General features: G+C 43.3%; 1 protein-coding gene and 1 pseudogene across 1 annotated transcript in view; both read right to left on the minus strand.

Moving 5' to 3' along the window:
• Positions 1-11,188: 11,188 nt before the first annotated feature.
• Positions 11,189-25,413, minus strand: part of Frmpd2 (FERM and PDZ domain containing 2) — an 86,590-nt gene continuing 72,365 nt past the window's right edge. Inside the window, exons 24-28 of the mRNA XM_013033724.1 lie at positions 24,206-24,350; positions 21,860-22,074; positions 18,412-18,510; positions 16,325-16,668; positions 11,189-11,237 (exon numbers count right to left, since the gene is read on the minus strand). Coding sequence (XP_012889178.1) covers positions 11,189-11,237; positions 16,325-16,668; positions 18,412-18,510; positions 21,860-22,074; positions 24,206-24,350 — 852 coding nt within the window. The remainder of the gene's footprint in view (positions 11,238-16,324; positions 16,669-18,411; positions 18,511-21,859; positions 22,075-24,205; positions 24,351-25,413) is intronic.
• LOC105998873 lies at positions 19,118-20,056 on the minus strand (annotated as a pseudogene).

Below are 25,413 nucleotides of genomic sequence, written 5' to 3' on the forward strand. Positions count from 1 at the left end.
AGATGCCTTATTGTGATTCTTACCAGTGCACCTGCCATTCTTTAAGCTAAGGCTCTGGCTCTCTCCAGCATGATTCCATGTCACCTTTTCACATTATACAGTGGCTCCAGGCAGTGCCCTGCCTGTTGTTATAATCTGAATGTGTCCTCCTCCAAATTCATATGTTGAAATGTAATCACTAATGTGCTAATATTTCGAGGTGGGACCTTGAGGAGATAATTAAATCATGATGGCAGCCCCCTTGTGAATGGTATTTCTGGGCTTACAAATGAGACATAAGGGAGCCATCTCTTCTTCTGCCACATGAAGTTAGACATATTTCACAGCATGTGAACACATAGGAAGTGCCAGCAGTAGACCCATGCCAGACACCAAATCTTCTGGTGCCTCTGTCTTGGACTTCCCAGCCTCCAGAACTGTGAGAAATAAATTCCTGTTGTTTATTAATTAACTAGCCCATGGTATGTTTGTTATAGCAGCAAGAATAGGCAAAAGTGGCAATCTAAGAAAATTTCCATGTGCTTGCCAAGACAGGGAAACTGAAGGGCTAGGCTCCAGGTTGCTTCATCCACTTTCCATCGTCCTGCTCTTGAATCCAGTGATGATTTCATTTGATTTCCTTTTAAGATTGGGTCCTCTTTTCACATCCCAACTCTCAAAGCCAAGGAAGTAAATAAACAACTGCATCTAAACCTTTCCCTGCACCTCTGAGAGTGTTTTCTTAAAGTCTCTCAAAAAACAGCTGTGCTTTACTGGCTTAAGTATAATCATTAGTTCTGTCACTACTAAGTGGAGCTGTCCTAAAACAAATAAACCGTACCATGGCCGGAAGAAGAAGGAAGGAAGGAAGAGACAACTCACTGTCCACCCAAATCTACTATAGTAAGCATGCATCATTTTAGGCAGAGAGAGGCTTAAAACCTGCTGGTCTTGAATAGTTTCTTGTCAAACTGAGTGACAATTTGACCAGTCAGCCAATGATGTCTAATATAGAAACAAAGGACACACGGTGTCCTTTCCCTTCCTCTCTTACTCCACCCACAATGGTAGAATGTATCCATTTAAACTCACCTTCAAACTGTCCTGCTGCTCCTGCCTGTGTATGTCAGTGCCCACAGCTATCTTCAGAGTCCTTTCTACAGAATCTCTGGCAGAAAACACCATGGTACAGCATCTCTTTGAGACCCCAGTAATTTTGCTTTGCAAAGGAATGTAATATGTCTCTGTCTTAGTGAAAACATGTTTCTGGGGGTGCCCCATGTCACACTGTGGCAGTCAGATTTTTCTATTACAAAATACCTGAGATTACCAACTTAAAGAGAGGAAAGGTTGACTTGAGCTCACAGTTTGGGTGATTTCATTCTATATTCAGTTGATCTTATTGTTTCTGGACCTGTTGTAAGGCAGCACCTCATGGGGGGGACAGTGTATGAGAGGAAGGTGTTCCCCTTACTGTGGCCAAGAAGCAAGGTGAGTGAGGAAGACAACAGAGTTTCATAATCCCCTTTAAGACACACCACCAGAAACCTAAAGATTTCATATTAGGATTCACCTCTTAAAGTTTCTGCCATGCCAAGTGCTGGTGGCTCACATCTGTAATCCTAGGCTACTCAGGAGGCTGAGATCTAAGGATCCTGGTTCAAAGCCAGCCTAGACAGAAAAGTCTGTGAAGCTCTTTATCTCCAATAAACTACTCAGAAAAAGACAAAAGTGGTGCTGTGGCTCAAGTGGTAGAGTGCTAGCTCTGAGCACAAAGAGGCTCAGGGAAAGCACCTAGACCCTGAGTTCAAGTCCCAAGACAGGCACAAAAAAAGGTCCTGCCACCTTCCTGTAGCCCCATGCTGGAAAACAAGCCTGTAACACATAGGCTTTGGTTGAGACCACACCACTCCTTCCTAGGACTCAATAGTGGTCTCCAATGTAATTTTAATTTTTACAACTCAGATATTAATCATTTCTCCACCACTCAAACCAGACTAATCTTCCCTTGTGAGTTCTGGCTAGAACAAACACCTGCTGAAGAGCCAAGCCCCTCCTTTCCCCTTAGCTCCTTTCCTCCCTCTCAGACCCCATGCATCCCCAGATGCTATGTTATGTGCTGCTTGCCTCCACACCACATCCAATATGCTATAGCCTTCAATGCTTACACCCCTCCTCACTGAGAATGCCTCGTACCATATTCAAGACCCTTCTCTTGGGCAGGATCTGTATTTCCTTTTTGGGGGAAAAACATCAGCATTGTTTACGCATGTATTTCCATACCATCATTCTAGAACCAATCACATTGATTATAGAGTACTACATCATGTGTTTGTGTTTTACCTCTTCCACAGGAAGCCATCCCAGAGATGACAATGCCTATTCACACTCTTCAGTTACCTGGACCTGAAGCATGTTATATTGCTATAAAGTAAGTGCTCAGGACATGTGTGGGAAGCTGCAATGGAGCAGACACAGCTAGAGCTGTTCCAATATTCTTCCTACTACTTTTTCTGCATGATTATATTCTGCACTAGGGTTGCATATAGCTGAGAGAAAAACTTGATTTAGACTTGTTTCAGTTTGTGAAAAAAAAAAACAAGTGCCACACTGACTAGGTAGATGGACTGTTGGAGAATCATGAGCAACTCAGAATTAGTCAAACCCTGAAATTCTGTCTTTTGATCAGGAGATCTGCAGGTCTCTGTGAAACCCACCCTGGTCTTAAACCCATCATGGCCTGGTTAAAGCCATGACTTTAATCAGAGTCAAAGAGTTGGGAAATCAACTTCTTTTTTGAAGTAAGCTTTTTATTTTGAAATAATTGTATACTTGCATGAAATTAGAATAAATAACATAGATGATGTCCTATAACCTTTACCCAGTTTGCCCCAGTGGTAGCACCTTGCAAAACTATAGTGCAACATTGTTATAATCATGATGTATACATTGATATAATCCATTGACCTGGATCAGATTTACTCAATCCTCCCCACCTCCCTCCCAGTATTAAATTGTATACAATTTTATCCCATGGGTAAATTCACATCCACTACACTACCATAGTCAACGGTATGGTATAGAGCTGTGTGTGTGTGAGTGTGTGTGTGTGTGTGTGAGAGAGAGAGAGAGAGAGAGAGAGACAGACAGACAGACAGACAGACAGAGAGACAGAGAGAGAGAGACAGAGCGCATGCCAGTGCTGAGGCTTGGACTTTGAGCCTCATTTGCTTGCCTAACTTTTCTGCCCAAAGCTGGCATCTGCCACTTGAGCCACAGCTCTGCTTACAGCTTTTTGCTAGATAATTGGAGATAGTCTTATAGACTTTCCTGCCCAGCAGGCTTTGAGCCATGATTTTCAGATCTTGATCCACTGAGTAGCTAGCATTACAAGCATGAGCTACCAGTACCAAGCTAAGATAGAGACATGTCCGTATCTACAGATCCCTCCTCTTGTCCTCTCATGCCATGCTCTCCCTCGCCCTCATTCTGCCCACTCTCCTCTCTATACCTCTTAACTTCTAATCTGTCTTCCATTTCTATAATTTTGCCATCTTAAGAAAGTTGTGTAAATAGAACCAGAACTTTTTAGATTGGTAATTTTTTTCACTCAGCATGATTCTCTGGACTTCCACCTGTGTGGTTATATGTATCACTAGCACATTCCTTTTGTTATATGACTTAGCACACTTGGTTTAACCATTAAAGATTGAAGGAGTTTAGGATTGGTTCTGGTTTGGGGCTATGAAATCACTGTGAATTCTTGTGTAAACATTCACTTTAATTTCTTCACTCAGTGGGCAAGTGAGTCTTACTGTAATTATGTACTTCATTTTATAAGACACAATGAAGCTTTTTCTCAGATTGGATATACTTTTTCTCAGATTTGATCTACTATTTTATATTCTTACCAGCTGGGGATAAGCAATCCACTTTACTTACCCATATCCTCACAAGCTATTGTAACACAGATATGTGATCCAGATTTCATTTTACCATTCCGATGCATGTGTGATGATACCTTGCTGTAGTTTTTAGTTTGCAACTTCCCAGTGGCTAAGGAAGTTGAATATCTTTTCATCTTTTTGTCCTTTTGTAGATCATGTTTTTGGTCTCAAAAATACCTTCTTTTCCTAAAAGTATGACAGTTTTACTCATAAGTTCATGATTCATTATGAGTTCATTTTTTCCAAGTAATAAATGTTGGGTTAGTCTTCTCTTGCTGTTGTTTTTGTTGTCTATGGATTTCCAACGTTCCCTGCACCATTTGTAAAAATTTATTCTTTCTCTATTGAAATTCTTTCAAACTTTTGTTAAAAGGCAGACAGGTGCTCATGGCTCCTATCTGTAATCCTAGCTAATTAAGAGGCTGAGCTCTGAGGATAATAGTTCAAAGTTAAGAATGCTCATGTGACTCTTACCTCCAATTAACTACTAAAAAAGCCAAAAGTAGAGCTGTGGTTCAAGTGGTAGTGTGCTAGTTTAGCTTTAAACCTAAGGGACAGCATCCAGGCCCTAAGTTAAAGTCCTAGGTCTGGCATTTAAAAAAGGCCAATTGAGTATGACATTTACCCATTTGTATAAATTTCAGAATACACTTTTCTTTTTTTTGTTTTTGATAGTACTCAAGGCTTTGATCTACCACTTGAGCCATGCCTCCGCTGCTTTTTGCTCTAGCTATTTTTCAGATAAGGTCTTACATTTTTGCCCTGGATCAGCCTCAGACAACAGTCCTCCTATCTCTGCCTCCTGTGTAGCTGAGATTTCAGATAACAGCCATCATTCCTGGTCTACATTTTTCTTTCTATAATTAAATTGTAGCATGGATGTAAAATAAATTTATAAAATAAATTACACAATAATGTCGTTTCTTATTACAAAACAATTTTCAGGGATTATGATAGAAATTGCATTAGACTTCCAAATCAATTAGGAGAAAATTGACAGCTATACTGCTTTGGGTTGATTAGCCTACTTTTTATACTATGACTTAGTGCTGAATATGCATTGTGTTTTGACAAGTTCATACCAACTGTATGCTGGTGTATAATAGGAGTTTGATGAATATTTATGGCTGAGAGGGAGGGTGAGAGAGGCAAGGAAATACTTGAAAATTCTGGACCAGTGTTTCCCAAATCTGGCCACATAATCATGCTGGGCTTGGTAAAATTGTCTAGGCTTCAGTCCAACCATACTCATTCAGAATATGTAAGGGTGAACATAGTGTTCACTTTTTTTTTGGGCAAGCCGGGGGCCTGAAACCCGGGCCCGGGCAACCCGGTCCTGAGGTCTTCAGCTCAAGGCTGTTTAATGCCCACTTTTTATAGTTGATTCTCAAGTGTGGTAGGCTTTGAGATTGACCATACAGGCCACAAGCAGAAGCGATGTACAGGTCAGGAGCAGAGTGTTCTAGGACTGCATCATGTGTTTGGATGTTTGCCCTGAAAGAAAGGGCCAGCCTAAGGAAAATGAGTATGTTCTCCATGAGAAATGGCTCAACATGGGAACAGAGTCTGCAGGGATGGCGCCATCATTTCTGTAAGCATGACAACTAAACTAATTTTGTTTAATCTTCTATCTGCCCATTTCTTGTTCAGAGAGGAAAGAAGCAAGCAGAATACATCAGAATGCATGCAGTTCCAAAATGGCAAATACTGTTTTTTTATTCACTCCATTGCATACTTGGTTAATTCCCAAACCCTGAGGCCTACAAAACTCTGTATCATCAAGCTATGAAAGAATCTGTAAAAAGACTGTTCAGATCCTTCATTAACGCAAAGCAACCCATGACCTATAAGACTATCATGAAGAGATAGAAAAGTTAGAAACAAAGCATACAAGGAAGAGTTTCTGAATTAGTTTAGAGCCCAGGCCCTTAACATTTATGTGTTTTTATTTGTCTTTATTTTTGGCTGGTTCTCTCTCTCTCCCTCTTTCTCTCCCTCTTTCTTTCTCCCTCCCCCTTCTCTCTTCCCCCTCCCCCTTCTTCCCTCCCTCCCTCCCTCTTCTTTTCCTCCCTCCTCCCTCTCTCCTTTCCCTGCCTTTTTCTCTCTTTCCTTCCTTTTCTTTGTCTTTCAATTGTATCTATGAGGCTGCCTCCTCATTCCCACCTGACTAGGAATTGCATGGCTTGAACTCCAAGTCTATTTCCATGGTTTAATTTTTTTTGGAGGGGGTCCAGTCGTGGGGCTTGAACTCTGGGCCTGGGCACTCTGTTCCTGAGGTCTTCAGCTCAAGGCTAGTGCTCTACCACTTGAGCCACAGCGCCACTTCCGCCTTTTTTCTTTTTGCTTATGTGGTGCTGAGGAATCGAACCCAGGGCCTCAGGCATGCAAGGCAAGCACTCTACCTCTGAGCCACCTTCCCAGCACCTTGGTTTAATTTTTTACAATGGCAGTGGCTGTATATTAATGTTTGATTGTGCTCGCTCTACTTTTTCCTCTCTTCTTAGTATAATTCTTATTATAATCGGATTGTAAGTGCAAAGAGAAAAATATCCTTTTAAATGAATATACCTAACTATTGGTAAGTATATAGGAAATATATAGAAAGATAGTAAAACTTATTTCCTCCATACCTTTGAGCCAAACCTCCTAAGCAGATCCCTTCAGGGATCTTTCACCAACCAAGACTAAATAGTGCCAAGCAGAATGTGGTATCGGTCCTGAAAAAGACAAACCAGTGCAACAGCAGACCTTGTCCCACTGTGTTTTGGCTTGATGGAACCAGTAGTTTCCAAATCCTTTCACAAGAGGAAGCCACTCCCCACCCCCACTCTCCTATACACAAGGCTTTTCTTGGCATAAACCCCACAGTGAGTCTTGGAGGTGATCTCTTAGAAGTCTTGGGTGTGACAGGCATGATCTCTTAGAAGTTAGCTTTTAACAACTGGCTCCCCAGGTGTCTTCTCTGGGCCTCCTGCTTCCTGCCTGCAGAGCCAGTGGAGGTGCTCTGTGGGCCAGGGTCATCTGAGGGCTCTCCTATCCAAAGGATGTCCATACAGAAACCCTCGAGGTTCTGTCTTATGTTCACCTAAAACAACAAGCAGCCTTTTAGTGGGTGAAATTGATTGGCATTTGTTCCTAAATCAAATGGATCAATCCCTTCCTCATAATCTCCCTGGACAATGGGAGATAGGGCTTTGGGTTGTTTTGTGGCTGTATCTTATTTTGTTTTGTTTGATCTCATGGAAGAGAAATACTTTGTGAGGAAGGAGTGGTTCCCATGTCACTGGATAGAAAGTATTATTATACAGATTCAAAGGGGAAGATCTATGCTATGGGAAATGTAAAACTGCAGCAAAATTAGAACTGACAGCTGTAGTGTGAATCCACTCCTCCTCACTGTATGATCCTGGACAAACTAAATAAACTTCAGCACATTTATAGAACAAAATATGAATACCAAGCAAAATTGATTTGAGGATTGTATTAAATCATTTATAGAACCTTCCCTTGTACTTAATATCTAAAATGGCCAAGTAACTAATTTGGGATAGAGGTTTCAGGGAGGTACTATTCAATCCATAGCAAAGTGTTCTTTATATCCCTGAGACATCTCCCCACCTCCAGGACAAAGAACTGAATATATACAGTAGACCTTTAGGCAGTTTTAGGACCCCTTAGAGAATGTAAGGAATATTCAAGCTACCATTCAGAAAGAAGCACATAGGTCTAGACCTGGGGGTCCCTGCATGCTATGAAACATGTATGTGGGCCACTCTGGAGCCTAGGCCAAGAACTCACACCTTAAGAGCTCAGTGCCTAAATCCCAAGCTCTGTTAGCAGGGGGAGGGTAACACTTACTCTCCTTTTGTATGTAATAAAAGATAACAGCACTCATCCTTAACTACATATCAAATTATGGTCAGTCCATCAAGGTACTGGCACCTTCTCCATAAATAGATACTTCTTCCTTCTCTCCCTTATGTTTGGGCACAAATCTGGCTACTTAGTCTACATGGAAAAGAAACCAATAGATTGAATTCATTCTAAAAGTTTCACCACATCACTGAAGTGATTTCAGTGATGTCTCTTATGTTTTTGTTAAAGAGGTAGCTCTTTCAAAGTGCTCAGTGCTAACACTTGCCTAATGGTTTCACTTAACCCTTACAACAGCAGCACTTGGTTACCACCATGGGGTCTCGGCTGCATCTTAGTTTGTAATTCATTTGCTGGAGGTCATTCAGCTAGTGAATAACACAGCCAGGAGAATCCACCTCCCTCCCCGCCCTGCAATGCAGTGCCCTGTCCTCATTGCTCCTCATTGCTCCTCATTGTCCTCATCTCCGCTGATGGAAGCATCTGGTCCTTAGTGGTATCCTGTGGGTGCCTAAAAGTTGTTCAGCCTTCTTCCTTCATCAACCATCCTTGAGGAGCCCCTCCAAAAATAGTACCCAGTACATGGGAGCCACACTCTCTGCTTGTTTCACACTTGTGTGAATCTTTAATGAGCCTCTCAACCTTTACAGAAGTATCTGACTTCTCCACAAACACCTGCAAACTGCCTTCTAAGCATCAGAATCCTCCTCTCCATTAACCTGTAGCTCTATTTTCAGATGAGAGCCTGGCTTTTATCACTGGACTTGAATTTCAAATATCCATCCTCCTTATCACTTGCCTGCCACTGAATCCACATCAATCAACTTGTGGTGGCCGAACTTCCTTTTAGACATCCAGGGACGGAAGTGTAGCTGGGACAAAACTGAATAAGAGTATGTTTGTTCTACCTGAATCTATATAAATTGTTATCTCAGTAACTTATGAGAAAACCTTTTGAACATTGTGTACTCTTTTTTTTTTAACATTGGAACTACAGACATCATAGGTACTTAGCTAACATGCTGGGTTGTTTAGGCATTTAAGGAATTTAACATATGCTAGGCCTACCCTGACTGTTTAGGTTGCACATACTCCTCCCTCAGCCTCTGGGGGCTCCTCACATTATAATGGTTTGGATTTTCTTAATGGTAGTCTGTACATAGCCATCGCAGCCTAACAAGAAGCAATTCAGGTCCCAGAGGCTCATACCTATAATCTTAGCTATTCAGGAGGCTGATCAAGGTTCAGTCTAAGACTCAGGGTTCAAGGAAGACAGGAGACTCTTGTTCCTTAATCAGTTAAAAAGCTAGAACTGGAGATGTGGTTTAAGTGATAGAACACCAACAGTAAGCAGGGAAAAAAAAAGCTCATCAAAACTATGAGGCCTTCAGTCTAAGCCCCTATATCAGCACAATAAGTAAATAAATAGCATTTTATTAGATGACACCACAACTCACTTGAAATATATAAATAGCCCAGGGAGAAAAATACAAAGCACATACATAACACACAAACAGGAATTTAGCTGGGTGCTGGTAGCTCACATCTATAATCCTAGCAATTCAGGAAGCTGAGATCTGAGGATCACAGTCCCAACGTGGACAAAAAAAGTCTGTGAGACTCTTATCTCCAATAAACTACTCAGATAAAGCTAGAAATGGCACTGTGGCTCAAGTAGTAGAGCACTAGCCTTGAGCACAAAGAGGCTCAGGGACAGTGTCAGGCCCTGAGTTCAAGCCCCAGGACTGGCAAAAGAAAAACAAAAACAGGAATTGGCCCTTGACATGTTGACCCCTAAAACAGTAACTTGAGGATATCTGGTATACCAAGCCCTTACTGGAGACAGCAGAGCAGAGCACCACACATGTGAGCCTGGGGGTCAGAGGTTGAATTCTTAGAGGGGGCAGAGGTTGAATTCTATCATTTACTTACTGCATGGCCCTAGGAAAGCCCCAAATGTGTCCTGTGTGAAACGGAGCTGATGACCATCCTTGACCTGTAGGATCATCATTATGGAACAAGGCCATTGTAAGCATTCGGCAGAAATGGCTGCCAGGGTGATTGCCCACCACCACCACCAACTCCACGATGCCCACAGACAGAGCACTGAAAACAGAGCCCCGTGGGAAGAACTCAGCCCCATCCCACCCAATGAGTGTGACCCCCACCTGAGGGTGCCAGCGTCTGCGTCCACAGCATCTTCCAGGTCCTCCCAGTCACTCTCGCTCTCCCGGGACCCTTCCAGAAGCAAAGACTCTGCTGGCAGGACACCCCAAGAACAGAACTGTGGCAGGGGAATTGTCTCTGAATCTGCCTCCAGACAGTCTTCACAAGGCAGCTGGCCTTCGGATGCACCCTTGATGATCAGGTACTCTTCATCTCCCGAGGTGTGGAAAGGGAGTTCTGATGGATAGCATGCGTCATCCCAGTCCCATCCAGGACTAGAAAACAGAAACCCGTGTGTCCCTCCATCCTCGATCAGAAATTCCTCACCCACTTGCTTTTGCCTTTCAGGGGGCTCACTATGATCACATCACATGAGACCCATCCAGAGTTCAAACTGTTCCTGTCAGAGGTCACTCAGGGCATCAGAAGCAAACAGTGGATAAGGCATGGCACCTGTCCTAGAGGAGACCCACCTTAATAGACCAAGGAGCAGCAAGCAAACATTATAGTGCAAGTAGTAAGTAGAAGCAGCACAGAGCATTATGGGAATGGGGAAGGCTGTTTAGCAAGCCCAGGAGACCACAGGGGGCTTGGCCAGAGGGCTTGGTGTTGCATGCAGAGCCAAGAGCTGTGACTCAGTCCTAGGGCCAACTATTTACATGATGAGCAGAGCTGCTCAGGAACACACATTAACTTTATTAACTTCTCTAGTCCCTTAATTTTCTCACTTGAAAAACTGGAATACTGAGAAATTTAGGACGTTTAAGTGAAAAAATCCTGAGACATGCTTTCATGGCTCCTGACCCAGGGCACATTTATAGCCAGTGTGAGATTCTGTTCTTATGACTATAATGATGATTACTATTTCAGTAACAAGATTAGGTGGAAAGAACCAAAGAAGGAGACCAGGAGCCACTCAAATAGGCGACCTTCAGAGCCCTTTGTGAAAATACCCAGTCCTTTACTGAGCCTTTAAAAAGTTGCTATTTAGAGAGGCAGCCTGGGGAGTGACATTTATTCACTGTTTCACAGGAAGGACACAGGAAGCAGGAGAATGGTAATACACTCATTATCTGGTGATGTAGATACAACCAAGACAGAATCAGCCTTCCCGGGGCTGTCCCAGTATCACCACATGTGTCTTAGATTAGAAAGAGCAGAAGAGCAGATGATGCAGATGGCAGGGTATTTGGAACAGCACTGCAGACATGCAGGGAAGGCACTCAGAAAATATCTGTTGCAAGTCTGGTTAGTGAGGATGAGAAGGAATATCTAAAAGGAAACACAGAGATTTAGCTTCTTTTTTTCTTAACCAACAACATAGGTCCTCATTTCTCAGCCTCTTTCCCCAGATCCAAAGCAGTAGATTTTTTGGCTTTGTTCTATAATAATGTCCTCCACACCCACTTTCTGCAGTGTGTCTTGCTTTTAAAATCAGCTCTGTGATAAATACAAAAACACCCAGAGTATATCTGTCCCAACCTGAGTTTTTACTATGAAAAGGGCATTATTACCACTGAAAGCTACAGCTTATATATAAAAGTGCATTTCAGATAAATATATGCATGCTCATGTGTATAAAAAGAAACTGGATTCCGCAAGTACTAAAGAGGAACATTCGCTTTTTCAAGAGAAAAAAAAATACTGAAAAATTGCCAAGCATCTGAAGGGAAAATTGCTTTAAAAACTTAAAGTACTTGACCATCTTGTACAAAAACTGCATTTTCATACAAACATAGGGAAAGTACACCTGGGAAGTTTTGTAAAAAGCAGGGAAACTAACAGGCGAGTACCATCACTGTATTCCATGTACACATGTGAATATGGAGTCATGTAACTTGAAGATATGGATGAGATGGAGAGATGAGATGGGAGAGAACAATGAAAGGGGCGATACTGATCAGGGTCCATTGTAATCATAACCATAATTATAATCTCACTTGTGGAATTGAAACCTTTTGTACAACAACTTAAAGATAATAATACATTTTAAAAATAAAAAGAGCAGGGAAACTATCTGTGTAAGGTGGCTCATATCTGTAATACCAGCTACTCAGGAGATTGAGAACATTGTTATTCAAAGTCAGATTGGGCAAAGCATTAACAAGACCCCCCTCTAATTATTAAACTGGGTGTGGTGGCATTTGCCAGTCATCCTAGCTACTTGGAAGGTCATTAGTGGGAGTATCGTATCTGAGGCTGTCCCCAAACAAAAATGGCATACTTTCCCTGAAAAACGATAAAGCATTTGCCTCACAAACACAGAGCCTTGAGTTCAAAACCTGAGAACTAAAAAAAAAAAAAAAAAAAAAGCAGGTAACTCAACTGCTTCAAGCAGCACCAAGGCCCTGCCTTTCATGGGCTTATTCTGATTCCTAATCAAGTTCAGACATGATAACCCTGCTCCCAGACAGCTTCATCCCTCATTAACCTACTCTCCCAGCTGGCGTAGTGGCTATAGTCAAATTAAACCTCCACCTTCCTCTTCTTTTGCTATTCCAGAAACAGCACCTCCTTCAGGTGAACGGTCAGTGTAGGTCATTTTAGGTTCCTTTCAAGGATCTCTGTCTTATTTTCCATTCTTCATTTTTCAATGATCATGCATATTTATGTCATCACTTTCACAAAAAATCATACTTCACTAAATTTGCATGTGTTTTACTTAAATGAATTCCACAACATGTGGTAGGCAAGATGAAAACAGAAAACCCAACTTTCTACTCAGTGAGTGTATATCTTGAAATGGACACCTGGAGCAGAAAGGAACCATCTATCTTGCCCATCGATCTTAGTTTCTAGGAAGTAAGCATTCAAAGATCCAAATATTCCTTACTGCATGGCCCCAAAATGCAAGAACATGACTTTTCTTGACCTGGGCTGGATGAAAGAAAAAGCAATCTGCTCCCATACCAGGGGAGCATACAACATCACATCTAAATTATGTTCAAGGCCAATGGGAATGGGTGTGATTTTCACCTCACCTTAATGGAATTTTACTCACCCATCTATTATATCATTGGCTGAAACTTCTAGGTCAGGTTGAAATCAAGTTATATGATCTAAAAGCTTCTGCTCTTTTTGTTCCAAATTGTGAAGTGATTTAGACTCACAAATGCTAGAAACAAAGAGGCAGTTGGTCTGGGACAGCCAACTCAGAACTTCAGATACTTCTCAGGGGGTGTGCAGAGTCACAACCTCACTTCCTAACCCTAACCCTAACCCTACCATGGATTTGAGGACCTGACAGTGACTGCTTGGGCACATGCTATGCTTTTCTTCCTGCAGGGGGCAGTCTCGATATGCACACTGAATGCAAACTAGTGTCCATTAGAGGAGGAACTGTCATGGTTTGAGTCATTCTTTCAGAAAGAAAAGGTTCTGGGTGGACAGAGAAAATAAGATGAGAGTAAAGCCAGGAGTCATGAGAAGGGAGACTATTATCATCCTCAGGACTCTCATGAGGAGACAGTAAAAGAGGAAGGAGGGGGCCATGGAGGTAACAGGAAGAGAAGTAGAAGAAGTAAGACTCTGAGCATGGCTGTGTGTGCCACATGGGTCTGGGGAGTGAGCTTAGTGTGTTACCATAGCAACTAAGAATCCCAGGCCTGCTAGACTGATCTGGACAAGCAGGCAGGACTCCTGTGTGACTCAAAAGGGCACTCTTCTCCAAGAATGACAGATTTGGGACACCTGGTGTTCCCTTTGCAAGTAGGGACACCAAGCCAAATCTAATTTTACTTGGAAAAAGAGAGTAGTGTGATGTCTCTTGCAAAAGAAAAAAAAGAAAAGATTGACAAAAAGAGAGGAGATGGGCATCAGGAATGGAATTTGAGGCTTCTTTGGACAAATAAAGGTTAATGAGACCCTCTCTGAACCAGGCTGCTATTAAAGCTGGGAATGGTGGCATGCACTTAGCATGCTTGCCTACATCAGAAGTGTATACAGGATCATAGTCCCACTAGAGCAAAAAAGAAAGATTGTACTTAAAATAATAGCCAAAATAAAAAAGAGCTGAAGGTCTGACTCAAGTGGTAGAACTCCTCACTAGAAAGCCTTGAGTTCAAACTGCAGTACTGCCACAAAAAAGAGGTATGTGTTATCTTAATAGAAGGAGTGCTATCTAATCAACAAGTACATAGAGATTGAACTCGGTTCCTCCAGCTTACAAGGCAGATGCTCTACACTTGAGCCCTACCTCCATCTTCAAATTTTTCTTTTATGTCCTACAAGAGCATGCTAATTGCAATTCTTGTATAAATCCCTGCAGACCATTCCCTTTATCATTTTATCTAGTACATAAATTACTGCCAAGAATGCAATTGTAAGGAACTATAAATACACTTGTGTTCACACATCCATTATCACTGATGAATGTGCTCACCTACCCTCTTCTACTTTGCAAACTGGTTGTTTTTGTTTGGCTGGCACAGCACTTTTTTAATATATCTGGATGATTTCAGGGAATGTAAACCTGGCTTCTGTTTGTCCAACTGGCACAGGATCTAATTATATGACAGTCATTTTGCTTCAAATGATGGTGGTCCCTTAGGTTCTGGGGGTAACTTGCTCCAGGACTCCTTGAATATCAAAATCCCCACAGGCTGGTGTTCATTATATAAAACGTGATACACTTGTGTATGTCTCATTTCTAGATTACTTATAATATTTAATACAATGGAAATGCTGTGCAAATAGTTGTAATGCTGTATTGTTGAAATAATGTCAAGAAATTGAATATCTTTAATATTTTTGTATTGTTACTAAGGTATTGTTCTTTGGCTTTTTTGCTCAAGGCCGGTACTCTACCAATTGAGCCATAGCTCCACTTCAGCTTTTTCTAGTAAATTGGAGGTAAGAGTCTCAAAAGACTTTCCTGCCCGGGCTGGATTTGACCCATGCTCCTCAGGTCTGAGCCTCATGAGTAGCTAGGATTACAGGCATGAGCCACCGACCCCCAGATTTTAATACTTCTGATATTTTCAATTTAGAGTTGGTTGAGCACACATGTGTATACTCCATAGATACAAAGGGCTGTCTGTACTTCATGTCACCTGCCAGTCCCTAGAATCTGTTCTGGTCACATTCCTAGTGATGGCCACCAGCTCAGAGCTATTTGTTTATTTGTTTGCTCTCTTGGGGTTTAAACTCAGGGTCTTGTGCTTGGTAGGCCAGGCACTCTACCCCTGGAGCCACTCCCCAAGCCTTTTTTTCTTTCATTGTTTTGCCCAGAACCAGCCTCAGATGGCAATCCTCCTACCTATGCTTCTGGGATGACAGGTGCATTCTGGGATGACAGGTGCACTCAGCTAATTGGAGTATCACTAACTTTTTGCCTGGGCTGAACTTCAGTTGTGATCTTTCCAATCTCCATCCCCCACCCCAAGTAGCTGGGATTACAAGTATGAACCACCACATCTGACCCAGATAAAACTATTTGTTCTCAGCCATTTTGTATAGTGTCAAACACAAAGTATTGCTCCTCATTATTTGCCTGTTTTGTGTCTATGCATTGTGCTAGCAAACCTGGAGCCTACCCAGTATTTTTATCTCTCTCTCCTTCTCTCTCTCCCTCTCTCTCCCTCCCCCCTCTCTTTCTGCTCCAAATATGTAATAAGTACTTATCAAACAGTGAAAGGTATATTTTTCATGAGAAAGGGACTAAAATACTATACATAAGACTATTCACTTAACAGTTATTAAAATGGTTTCCACCTATTCATGAAGATGATTATGATGGTGTGTGTGTGTGTGTGTGTGTGTGTGTGCCAATCAAAGGGCTTGAACTCGGACCTGTGTGTTCAAGGCTGGTGCTCTACCGCTGTGCTCCACTTCCAGCTTTTTGGGGTTATTTGGACGTAAGAGTCTCATGGACATTCCTGCCCAGGAAGGCATTAAACCATGATCCTCAGATCTCAGCTCTGCTGAGTAGCTAGGATTATGGGGTGAGCCACCGGTGTTAGACATTGCATATTCCTAAAGATGGTGTGATAATAAAGTATTATATTGACAATCGTAAGTAGGATGCACACAAGAACATCCCTCTTCCCATGGTGCTGTAAGAGGCTGGGAAGGATGCAGGACACAGGTGTGTGTTCTGGGAGAGAATCTAAGGCTTGACAGCAGTGGCCTCCAGGAAACTGAAGGTCTGGGTGGGGTTTATAGCCCCAAAGCTTGTAAATGGCGATTGGTAGAGCTCCAGACTTTCTGCTTCTCTTATTTCTGACTCCCCTACCCCCACCTGAAAATGCCTGGAATAGCACTGGGCACAATCATCTGGCTAAGTTATCCACTGCTTCATTGTAACCTTCTAATAGTAATTCATGCCATTTACCAATTGTTGCAAACATCCTGTGTCTTACCTCCCAAGTCTGCTGATATCACAGACTGAGTAGCAGTTTTGCCTCATATCCTTTTCCAAAGAAGATGCCAACGTGAGTGTCTCTGTTCCTTGGTGAAGTTTACATAAGTGAGGATGGGATTCTAGAGGACGCCTTGAGGACTTCATCCAATGTCTGTCTCGGTCTCGGTTCCCTTGTCCTTCTCTGCCCACCTTGCTGACAGCCTCTGGCTTGAGCTCCAGGCCTTCCCCTGTGTCTCCAGAGGTGCTGTCCCTCCAGTGGCCCCCTTGGTCCACAATGGGGCCCTGCTCCAAGTCGGTACACACTGCCCCGGCAAATCCTTTGTCTGCTGAGACTTCAGGAGTCTAGTAAAAGAAATGCTAATGAGTACTTGCTCCACAATGCATACCGAGAAAGCTAGAAAATTTGTTTCTTTAATAATACTCAATGTCCATATGTGAAAATGGAACCAGGTCACTTGAAGGGTGGGTTGAAGGTCACTTGAAGGGTGGTGGTTAGGCAATGGAGGGGCGAGGGAGGGAGGGGGAGGAAGGGATGCACTGTACTCATAAATAGTTACGCTGAATTGAAGCCCCTTTGTACAAGTATTTACTTACAGATAATTTTAAGGAGTAAAAATTCAAAAGTTATTTTAAAAACAACCAGGTGCCAATGGCTCAGGCCCATAATCCTAGCAACTCAGGAGGATGAGTTCAAACACAGCCCAGACAGAAAAAAGTACATGAGGCTCTTATCGCCAATTAACTACCAAAAAACAGGAAGTAGAGCTTTGGCTTGAGTAGAAAAAGCTAAGGGATAGCACTCAGGCCCTAAGTTCAAGCCCTAGTACTGGAACACATACACACAAAAGTAAAAACTTTTTAAATGAAGAAGGCCGAGGAGAATGAGAAAGAGAAAGGGAAGGAGGAGGAAGAGAAGGAGGAGGGAGAATCCCACTTTCTAGTAAAACAATGTTTAAAGTTTGTCTTTATCTGTTTGTCACAGATTTCTCTGCCCTTCCTGGCATAAGGCTCTTCCTTGGGTCTCTTTCTCTCCTCTTCAGACACAACTTGATTTGCTTCATAGCTAGCAGCCCTGTTGGCCTTAGAGGTTTTAATTTTGATGATCTGCTGTAACATAGCACCATCACTCAACCTTCCGTAGCAACGCAATCAGTATTCCAGTAGAAGATTGGCACTGTGGATGGCATACCTTTCTGGGCTGTCTAATTCTAGCTATGGACCTGGTCTTTGAGCTATAAGTCTCTAAGAAATCCCTTTGAAGCAGTTTTCATATCTCCTTGGTTACTTGTCTGAGGGAAACATTTGACACGTATACAGTGGAACTCACACTGTAACTATATGAGAGCCATGATTTTACCTTTTCCTGAAAATTAGGTGGGCAATTTCATCCCATAATCCACATTCCTGATATAATAGAGCCTGTGGTGAGCTCAGCCCTCCCCTGACCTGTAACAGAGGAAGCTTTATGTCTGCCTTCTGAAGAGGTTATCCCAAGGGGCTCCTTGCAATATAAACACACACGTACACACACACACACACACACACACACACACACACATATGCACACACTGAGATACACACGTAGCACACATATACATTTTATTGGTTCTACTTCTCTGAAGAGCCAGATCTGATATAAGTACCAACGTAAGGAGCTTGAACTCCTTTAGTTCCAGTGACTCTTCTTTGCCCTGGCCCTCACCTCCCTAGCCTTCACATACCTCCTGAGTGCTGTAGAAGGATGGGCACACATCTTGTATTCCATTATACCTTAGCATGAAACCCCTGCTAGAAATTCCTTTGCTCTGTTTTTGTGTCAACTCTCCTTGCTCCCAATTTCCCCCTACTCTAATGTTCACGCTACCCAAGAGCCTGGCCCTAGAATTTTCATTACCAAAGTCTAAATATACAAACCTCAGGACAACCCCAGTGTTGGATAGGCAGAAGCACAGGGAAGAAATAGATTTTCCTGGTGATGTTAAACCCTCCCCAAGAGCAGCAGAGGGCTTCTCAGGACCACCAGGCAGGAAAACAAGGGCTTGATAGGAGCCGGGTGAAGAGAGCACAGATACATGTGCATCTTACCTGCCATCCCTGCTCCATCTCAGGCAGTGAGCCTGGAGGAGGCCGGCAGAGGAGAAGTGTGACTTCTGGTGTAGCCCCTCGCAGCAAATGGAGCACCTCCTACAAGAAACCCAGAGCCAGGGTCAGATCTGGGGCTGACGGTCATGGGGAACACCTCCTCTGTGTTCTGAGGCCTGCCTTCTCCGCTGCCTTGATCTGTGTGTGTCCTAGCCCCAGAGAACTTTGGAGAACATCACTGTGGGCCTAAGTTCCCATAAGCCACGAGCACACAGGCTGGGAGCAGCCCTACCAAGCTCTGCAGCCTCCTGCCAAGGCTGAGCATAGCCCCAGGGAAATTCTCTCCTGTGCTAATGCAGTGGCCTCCTCTCTGCTGCCTGCCATGTGCAGGGTTCTCTCCTGCCTCCCTCCACACTGTCCACTGGTGATCCAAAGAGCAGATACAGCCAAATCTTTTCTCTGATGTATCACCTTCCTAGCTGGGCCTACATAGCACTCAGAATCTGTGCTGGCCCACCCCTCCCCCTCTCTCCCTCTCCTCCCCACCCCTCCCACCTGGCCCCACCCAGGAGGCTCTCTCCCCTGCTCCCTGCTCTACCATGCTGAACCTACACAACCAAGCAACTTTCTCACAGCCCAGGACGTGAGCTTCCTTCACAGCTCCTATTTCCTATCTGGACCAGAATTTCTTTCTTTTTTGTTTAACGACTCAATTCAAGCAGTTGCCTTTGGCCTGAAGAAGCCACTGCCAGGAGAAAAGTCAATGGGGTGGGAAGCCACCTTCTCACTTACTGGGTCTTTCCAGGAACCAGAGCTCCCAAGCACAGAGCTCCTCGATCCCCATTCTCCCCCCACTCCACGTGTCTTCGGCTCACTCCTTGTGCTTCTTCTTGTGCTGCTGCTTCTTCTTTCTTCCCTCCCCCTCCTCCTCCACCTCCACCTCTTCCTCCTCCTCCTCCTTCTCCTCCTCCTCCACCTCCTCCCTCTCCTCCTCCTCCTTCTTCCTTGATGCCTTGCTGTCTTTTGTTGGGTTATCAGAGTCAGATGACTTCCTGTCTGGATGATTCTTTTTCTTCTTTTCCTTCTTACTTTTTCTGGAGGAATTTTTTGTGGGATCAGGCTTCTCAAATTCTGCTGAGTTTGCTTCTTCTTTCCCCTCTTCTTCATAGGGGATGAGAGCAAGTCTGGTCCTACCTGGCTGCATGAAACAGTCCTTTGCAAAGTAGCCTTTACAGCTGCACTTCTTGCAGGTAGTGTTCAGGACCACCTCAAGGGTGATCTTCTGCCCTGTGTAATCCTGGAAGGACTACTTCCACCTCTCTTCTTGCTCAGTGATAACATTGTTAGGATCAAGGTCTTTCCCAGTTCCTTGGTTGACAACTTTCATGGAAAGGGATACTTATATCCTATCATTTTTCATCTCTCAACCAATAAGCTTCACCCACACTTTGTCTCCAACAGCTACTATCTCAGAGGGCTTATCAACATGTCAACAGGATGAAATGTGAGTTCAATGGACCAGACCTTGCTTCTCACATCCTGAGATTTTGATAAAGGCTCCACAGTCTGTCACCATAGCAACCTCTCCTTGGAAAATCATGTAGAGCACAGCCAAGTTTTCCATGAGCTCAGCTCTCCCTGAATTCATCCTTAAGATTTTATGGCTCCTCCATTTCTCTTCTGCAAAAGCTAATACAAGGTGTCTGACTCAGCAACCGCTCCAAGTCCTGCAGCCACAGAATCCCTGGATTTCTTAACCTTCCAGTACTATTGACATTTTAGGCCAAATAATTCCATGATGTATGCCTGTGCACTGAAGTACATTTAGCATCCTTTCTAGTTTCTGCCCACCAGATGACCACAACATCCATCAACTGTAACAATAATAATGTCCCTAGATTTTATGTCCCCAAAAGGCAGCATCATCCTTTCTTGAGACCCACTGGTCTAGATGTTCCATAGTCCCAACCACTCCAGCTTCCCAGGACCTCCATGGCTTTCGCTTGTAACTTGTACATCTCCCAAGGCTTATGTGTGGAAGGCTAAGTCCACAGGCGATGGTGCACAGAGAGCAGCTCCTGGATCAGAAGATGCTGTAGAGATGTGGAAACTTAAGGAGGTAGAACCTCCTTAAGAGCAGGCCCTTGGAGGAGGATATAGAGATCCTGGCCTCTTGGGTTCTCTTCTTTCCTCTTCTCTCTCTCCCTTGCTTTCCCCCTCCTTCTCTGCCTCCATCTCTGTCTTTCTAGCTCTGTCTCTCTGTCTGTTTCCTATTTTCTCTATCCCTGCCTACCTGTCCCCAGAAGATAGATATTTGAAAGCCAAAGCCTCTCATTCAGGCCCATGCTATTCTAGAGACCTCCCCTCTCCCAGCGTCCCCAAGATCTATACTTTACCTTCCAGCATCCTGCTCTGTGCATCTGGCATCCACCACAGAACCCCTTGGAGCACAAGCAGGGACCACAGCCAGGGAGGAGAAGGAGGCCATCGTGGGTTTCTCGCTTCCTTCTCGTGAAGTTGCCACAGGATGGCTCTGGCCTTCAGCTAATGCTACAGCTCAGGGCCTCTCTCTGTGTCTGGGATTTGATAACTCTTTTTCCCATCTTCCTTTGGGCTTGAAAAGGTGGTGAGCTGCAGCCTACTGTGACCGGCCCCAGGCTACTACATTCTCCCCTGCCTTCCCAATAACCTGTCCACACCTTTATTAAAATCTTCTCAAAACTCCATTTCTGCCAAGACTCTAATGTTTAATTGAGATTCTGTACTACAAGCATTGAGAAAAGCCATGTTCACTATCTTGTTCTATCTACTTCTGTCTCTTTCCTTTTTTGTGGTAGAGTATCAATACTGGGGCTTGAACTCAGGGCTTAGACATGGTCCCTTAGCTTTTTAGACTAGTGCCCTACTACTTGAGCCACAGGTTGACTTCCAGCTTTTGGGTGGTTAATTTGAAATAAAAGCCTCATAGACTTTTCTACCTGGTCTGACTTCAAACTATAATCTCAGATCTCAGCCTCCTGAGTAGCTAGGAAGAGCCACCATTGCCCCCATTCACTTTCCTTTTTAAATTACATCTTTGGTCATAGGCAGGACAGTTACTATCACTTGTGCATCAAAAGTTAAAGTAAGCACCGAAATCAAGAAGAGCTCAGAAGGGACATCTCCAGTCCCTCCAGCCTCACACCCACCTCCCAAATGTGTGTCTTCACCAGCACAAAAGCCAGATTTCATACTGTTTCACTAATGAACCTATTAAGAATCAAGGCTCACCAGAGGTCAGACTTTCTTTTAAAAAATGTGAGAGAAAATTAAATATGGGAACATGCTGCCTATTGCTTTTCCTGTGGGACCCAAGTCCAGGCCTCAGATGTGGATTTTAAGAGCCAGAGATATTCTGTGGGGAGATGACATCAGCCTGCACTCAGAGCTCCCGCCTTTGTGGGCCCCACACCTGGAAAACAAGGCCTTCCGTGGGTCTTCCGTTCACTGCCAGGATAATGTCACCAGCTGCAATAGCCCCATGCTTCTCCGCTGGCTGCCCCGGGAAAAGCCTCTTGATCCTCACAAGGTCCTGCTGGAAGGGGCCACAGCTCGCTCTCTCCACATGCACGAAACTGAATCCCAAACCATTGGTATTCTTTTTCAGTTTGACTTCAAACTTAGGACCTGTATTATGGGATGTTGATTAGAAAAACCAACTTTCAGTAGGTTATAATCAGCCAGCCTCAACATGCAAATTGCCACAGAGATGAATTATTTCTGCATGGAATCTAAAGGTTTCATGTAAGTGTTGCATTAGCGATAAGTGCTGTCCCATGGATAAATAACATGAGCTGCTACAGGGTCCTTTCAAAGTTTTCACGTAACATTTTTAAAAAGCAAAAAAAAGTGGCAAAATAAACTTTAATCCTACATGTTACTTCACCCAATAGAGATCATTCTCAACTTACAAAGGATTAAATCCTGATAAACTACTCACAAGTTTAAAATGCTGTAAATCAAAAGTGCACTAACACAGGGCACCACTTGCTCACACCTGTAATCCCAGCTACTCAGGAGGCTGAGACTTGGGATAGATTGATGTTTGAAGCTAACTGGGGCTAAAAAGCCCAAGAGACTCATGCTGGAGCCATGATTCAAGTGGCAGAGCACTAGCATGGGCAGGCAAGCCAAGTGAGAGTAAGAGGCCTTGAGTTCAAGTCCTCTACTTGCACAAGAAAAAAAAGTGCATTCAATCCATCCATCCTACCAAACACTATGTCTCGTTTGCGCCTCTCACTGTCACTGCTCAGGCTCAATTGACCTCAGCACAGGTGACTAACCTAGTAGAAGATGAAGACTCAGAGTTTATAGTACAACTTCTATAGAATATATGTGGCTTTTACATCATTGTGAAGCTAAAAAACTATTGTTCACCATTCTGCTAGGAATTGTCAATATATAATATTTATTTTGATATATAATCATAGGAAAATTGTATGAATGAGATGCTTACCATTGTTCTTCTGAGCTAAATCATCGAACGCTAGAAAGTATCTTATCCATTGCCGCGTCCCAAATGCTGAACAACTGAACATGATAAGTGACTACCCTATTGGCAATGCATATATAGGCAGCCCATTCAATCAATATCCCATTTTAAACATACACAGCATGTTCTTAATATTGAGTAAAACTAGCATCACATATACAGTGCACTTGAGAACTCTAAATGTACTTTAGCATGCTCAGCACTAAATTTTCCATAATTAGACCCTGAGGACAACAATGGCCAACTCTCTGCGCAATGTTTTAGTTGCCATTATCTTTTCTTTTACATAGGACCAGGCAGTAACTTCAGGTTATCAAGGATGAGCACAGTCTTACATACTTCAAGAGTCTCATGTTCAGAAATGCCCCTGGGCCTCCCCTGGACTGTCTTCACCTCCTCATCTGGCAGTCAATCGCAAAACTTGGGCTTATAAACTGTCACTGGGGCAAGAATGGAAGTGGCTGGATGAGGTTTGTGGTGTGACTAATTTTCTCATTGCCATACCAGCCTCTGTGGCCCAGTTTGTAGTAAAGTTTACAAAGGTCCCCATTGGGGTGGGTGAAGGAGTGTGAGAGGAAGAAACAAACTTATTTTTAAGGACCAGGGACCCTTCCCTCTACCTTTCCTATCATCTGACCCTGTGGTCACTTTACATTCACTTTGTCTCAGGCCTCTGGTAGCAGGACCACAAAATCTCCATGAAGAGACTGAAATATGGCCAAGATCCAAAGCATGATTTACAATACAAAATCACAAAGGACATGCAGAGAGACAATCCACCAGAATATGTGTAATTATGACCTTCTAGACTGGTCATAAATTTTCATTTTTAAATGGTGCTAATATGAGACTAGAATCCCATAGACCATCTTTCAACCTACCTAATCAACCTTCAGATGATTTGTTTCCAAATATGTTAGTTGAAATGTAGATCCAATTATTTCTGAAAACATGCCCCTTTTGTGCCAATTTTAGCCCTAATACTTGTGCACAAACATTAACATTCAGACAGCTGATGTGAAAACTGAAAAAGGCTTGGGAGGGGGGTGGGCAGGGAGCAGAATTTTGCCTGACAATCATGTTGGGACAATGCCTTTGTTTTCCAGAAACATATTCCATCATCTTGGCTGATGATCATGAGCAATGCTGCTGACATTTTTTTGAGAACCCAAAGGCAACCTCCCTGCCTTTTGCTTTTGATTTGACAATTCAAAAGCAGCATGCAATGATATGACAATAGTAACACTCAATTCTGTCTCCTCTCACCATCTGTCACTGAGACACAGCTCGCAGGTCTGCCAGGCAGGGCTGTTACCAGGGAAACCACCGCACGTTCATCACCCATCCTCTCATTAGCAGAACATTGCTGTGCAACCCTGGGGCCTCTTCTCTCTAAGACCAGTTTGGCGACCTAGAAGGATGGTGGACAAACTCAATTTATATTTCATGTGTCAACCACTCCATTCACTCAGAAAATTGCTTCTTAATTTTATGATGCTCCCTATAAGCTATTTCCTTTGAATCTCAAACGAAAGTCTTCAATCTGGCCTCTGTAGGATCCAGACCTAGATATCCAATGCTCTTAGAAGTCACATGTGCTCCTCTGTGTCAGCAAATTCAGTGCCAACCCCACCTTCCTCCCCTGTTCCTTTCCCTCTTCCTCTTTGGTCCAAAATATCCATCCATATGCATTTGTTCCCTGAGACACAGAGCCACCCATCCACTAAACCACAGGTGCCATACTTGGAGTGGTTTAGCGCTCTACCTTCCTCCTTCTAAATACCCACTGGTTGTAATCCTGTGAGGTTACCTTATTAGAAACAACTCCTCCAGTGCTCTTTCCATTTCCTGTCCACACACTGCCCATGCTCGGCTGCACAGCAGCAAGCTCCCACTAGCTGGGTTTATTGGACCTTGCGTTGATTTCTGTTGGTCTACCCCCATTAGGACTACTGGTGGGTTGATCTAAGATGCAAATTGAACATGGAACACTCTGGGATAAAAGCTTCTACTATATCTCATGACTCAGTGTCATATTCTGGACCTCAGCCTCTCCTCTTCTTTCTGGTTTGACTTCTCTGCCTTCTTTCCTATAACAATATACATCTTTGTTACTCCAGTGAATCAAAAAACAAGTGGTTGACATTACTAGAAAGAGAAATGATAAGTTTCTGCTGGGTGATGGTGGCTCACATTTATGATCCTGGCTACCCAGGATGCTAAGATCTGGGAATCAAAGTTTGAAGCCAGCTTGGGCAGGAAAGTCCATGAGACTCTTATCTCCAGTTAACCAGCAAAAATCTTCAAGTAGAGGTAGGGCTCAAGTGGTAGAGTGTCAGCTTTAAGATGAGAATGATAAGGGATAGTGGCCCAGGCCCTGAGTTCAAGCCTTTGTAGAACAAGAAAACAAAAATAAAATATAATAAGCTAAAATTCAGAGGATTTTACCTTGCCTTTATTCTCTGCTGTAATTG

Source organism: Dipodomys ordii, unplaced genomic scaffold (assembly GCF_000151885.1).
Source record: "Dipodomys ordii isolate 6190 unplaced genomic scaffold, Dord_2.0 Scaffold176, whole genome shotgun sequence".
Lineage (NCBI taxonomy): Eukaryota > Metazoa > Chordata > Mammalia > Rodentia > Heteromyidae > Dipodomys > Dipodomys ordii.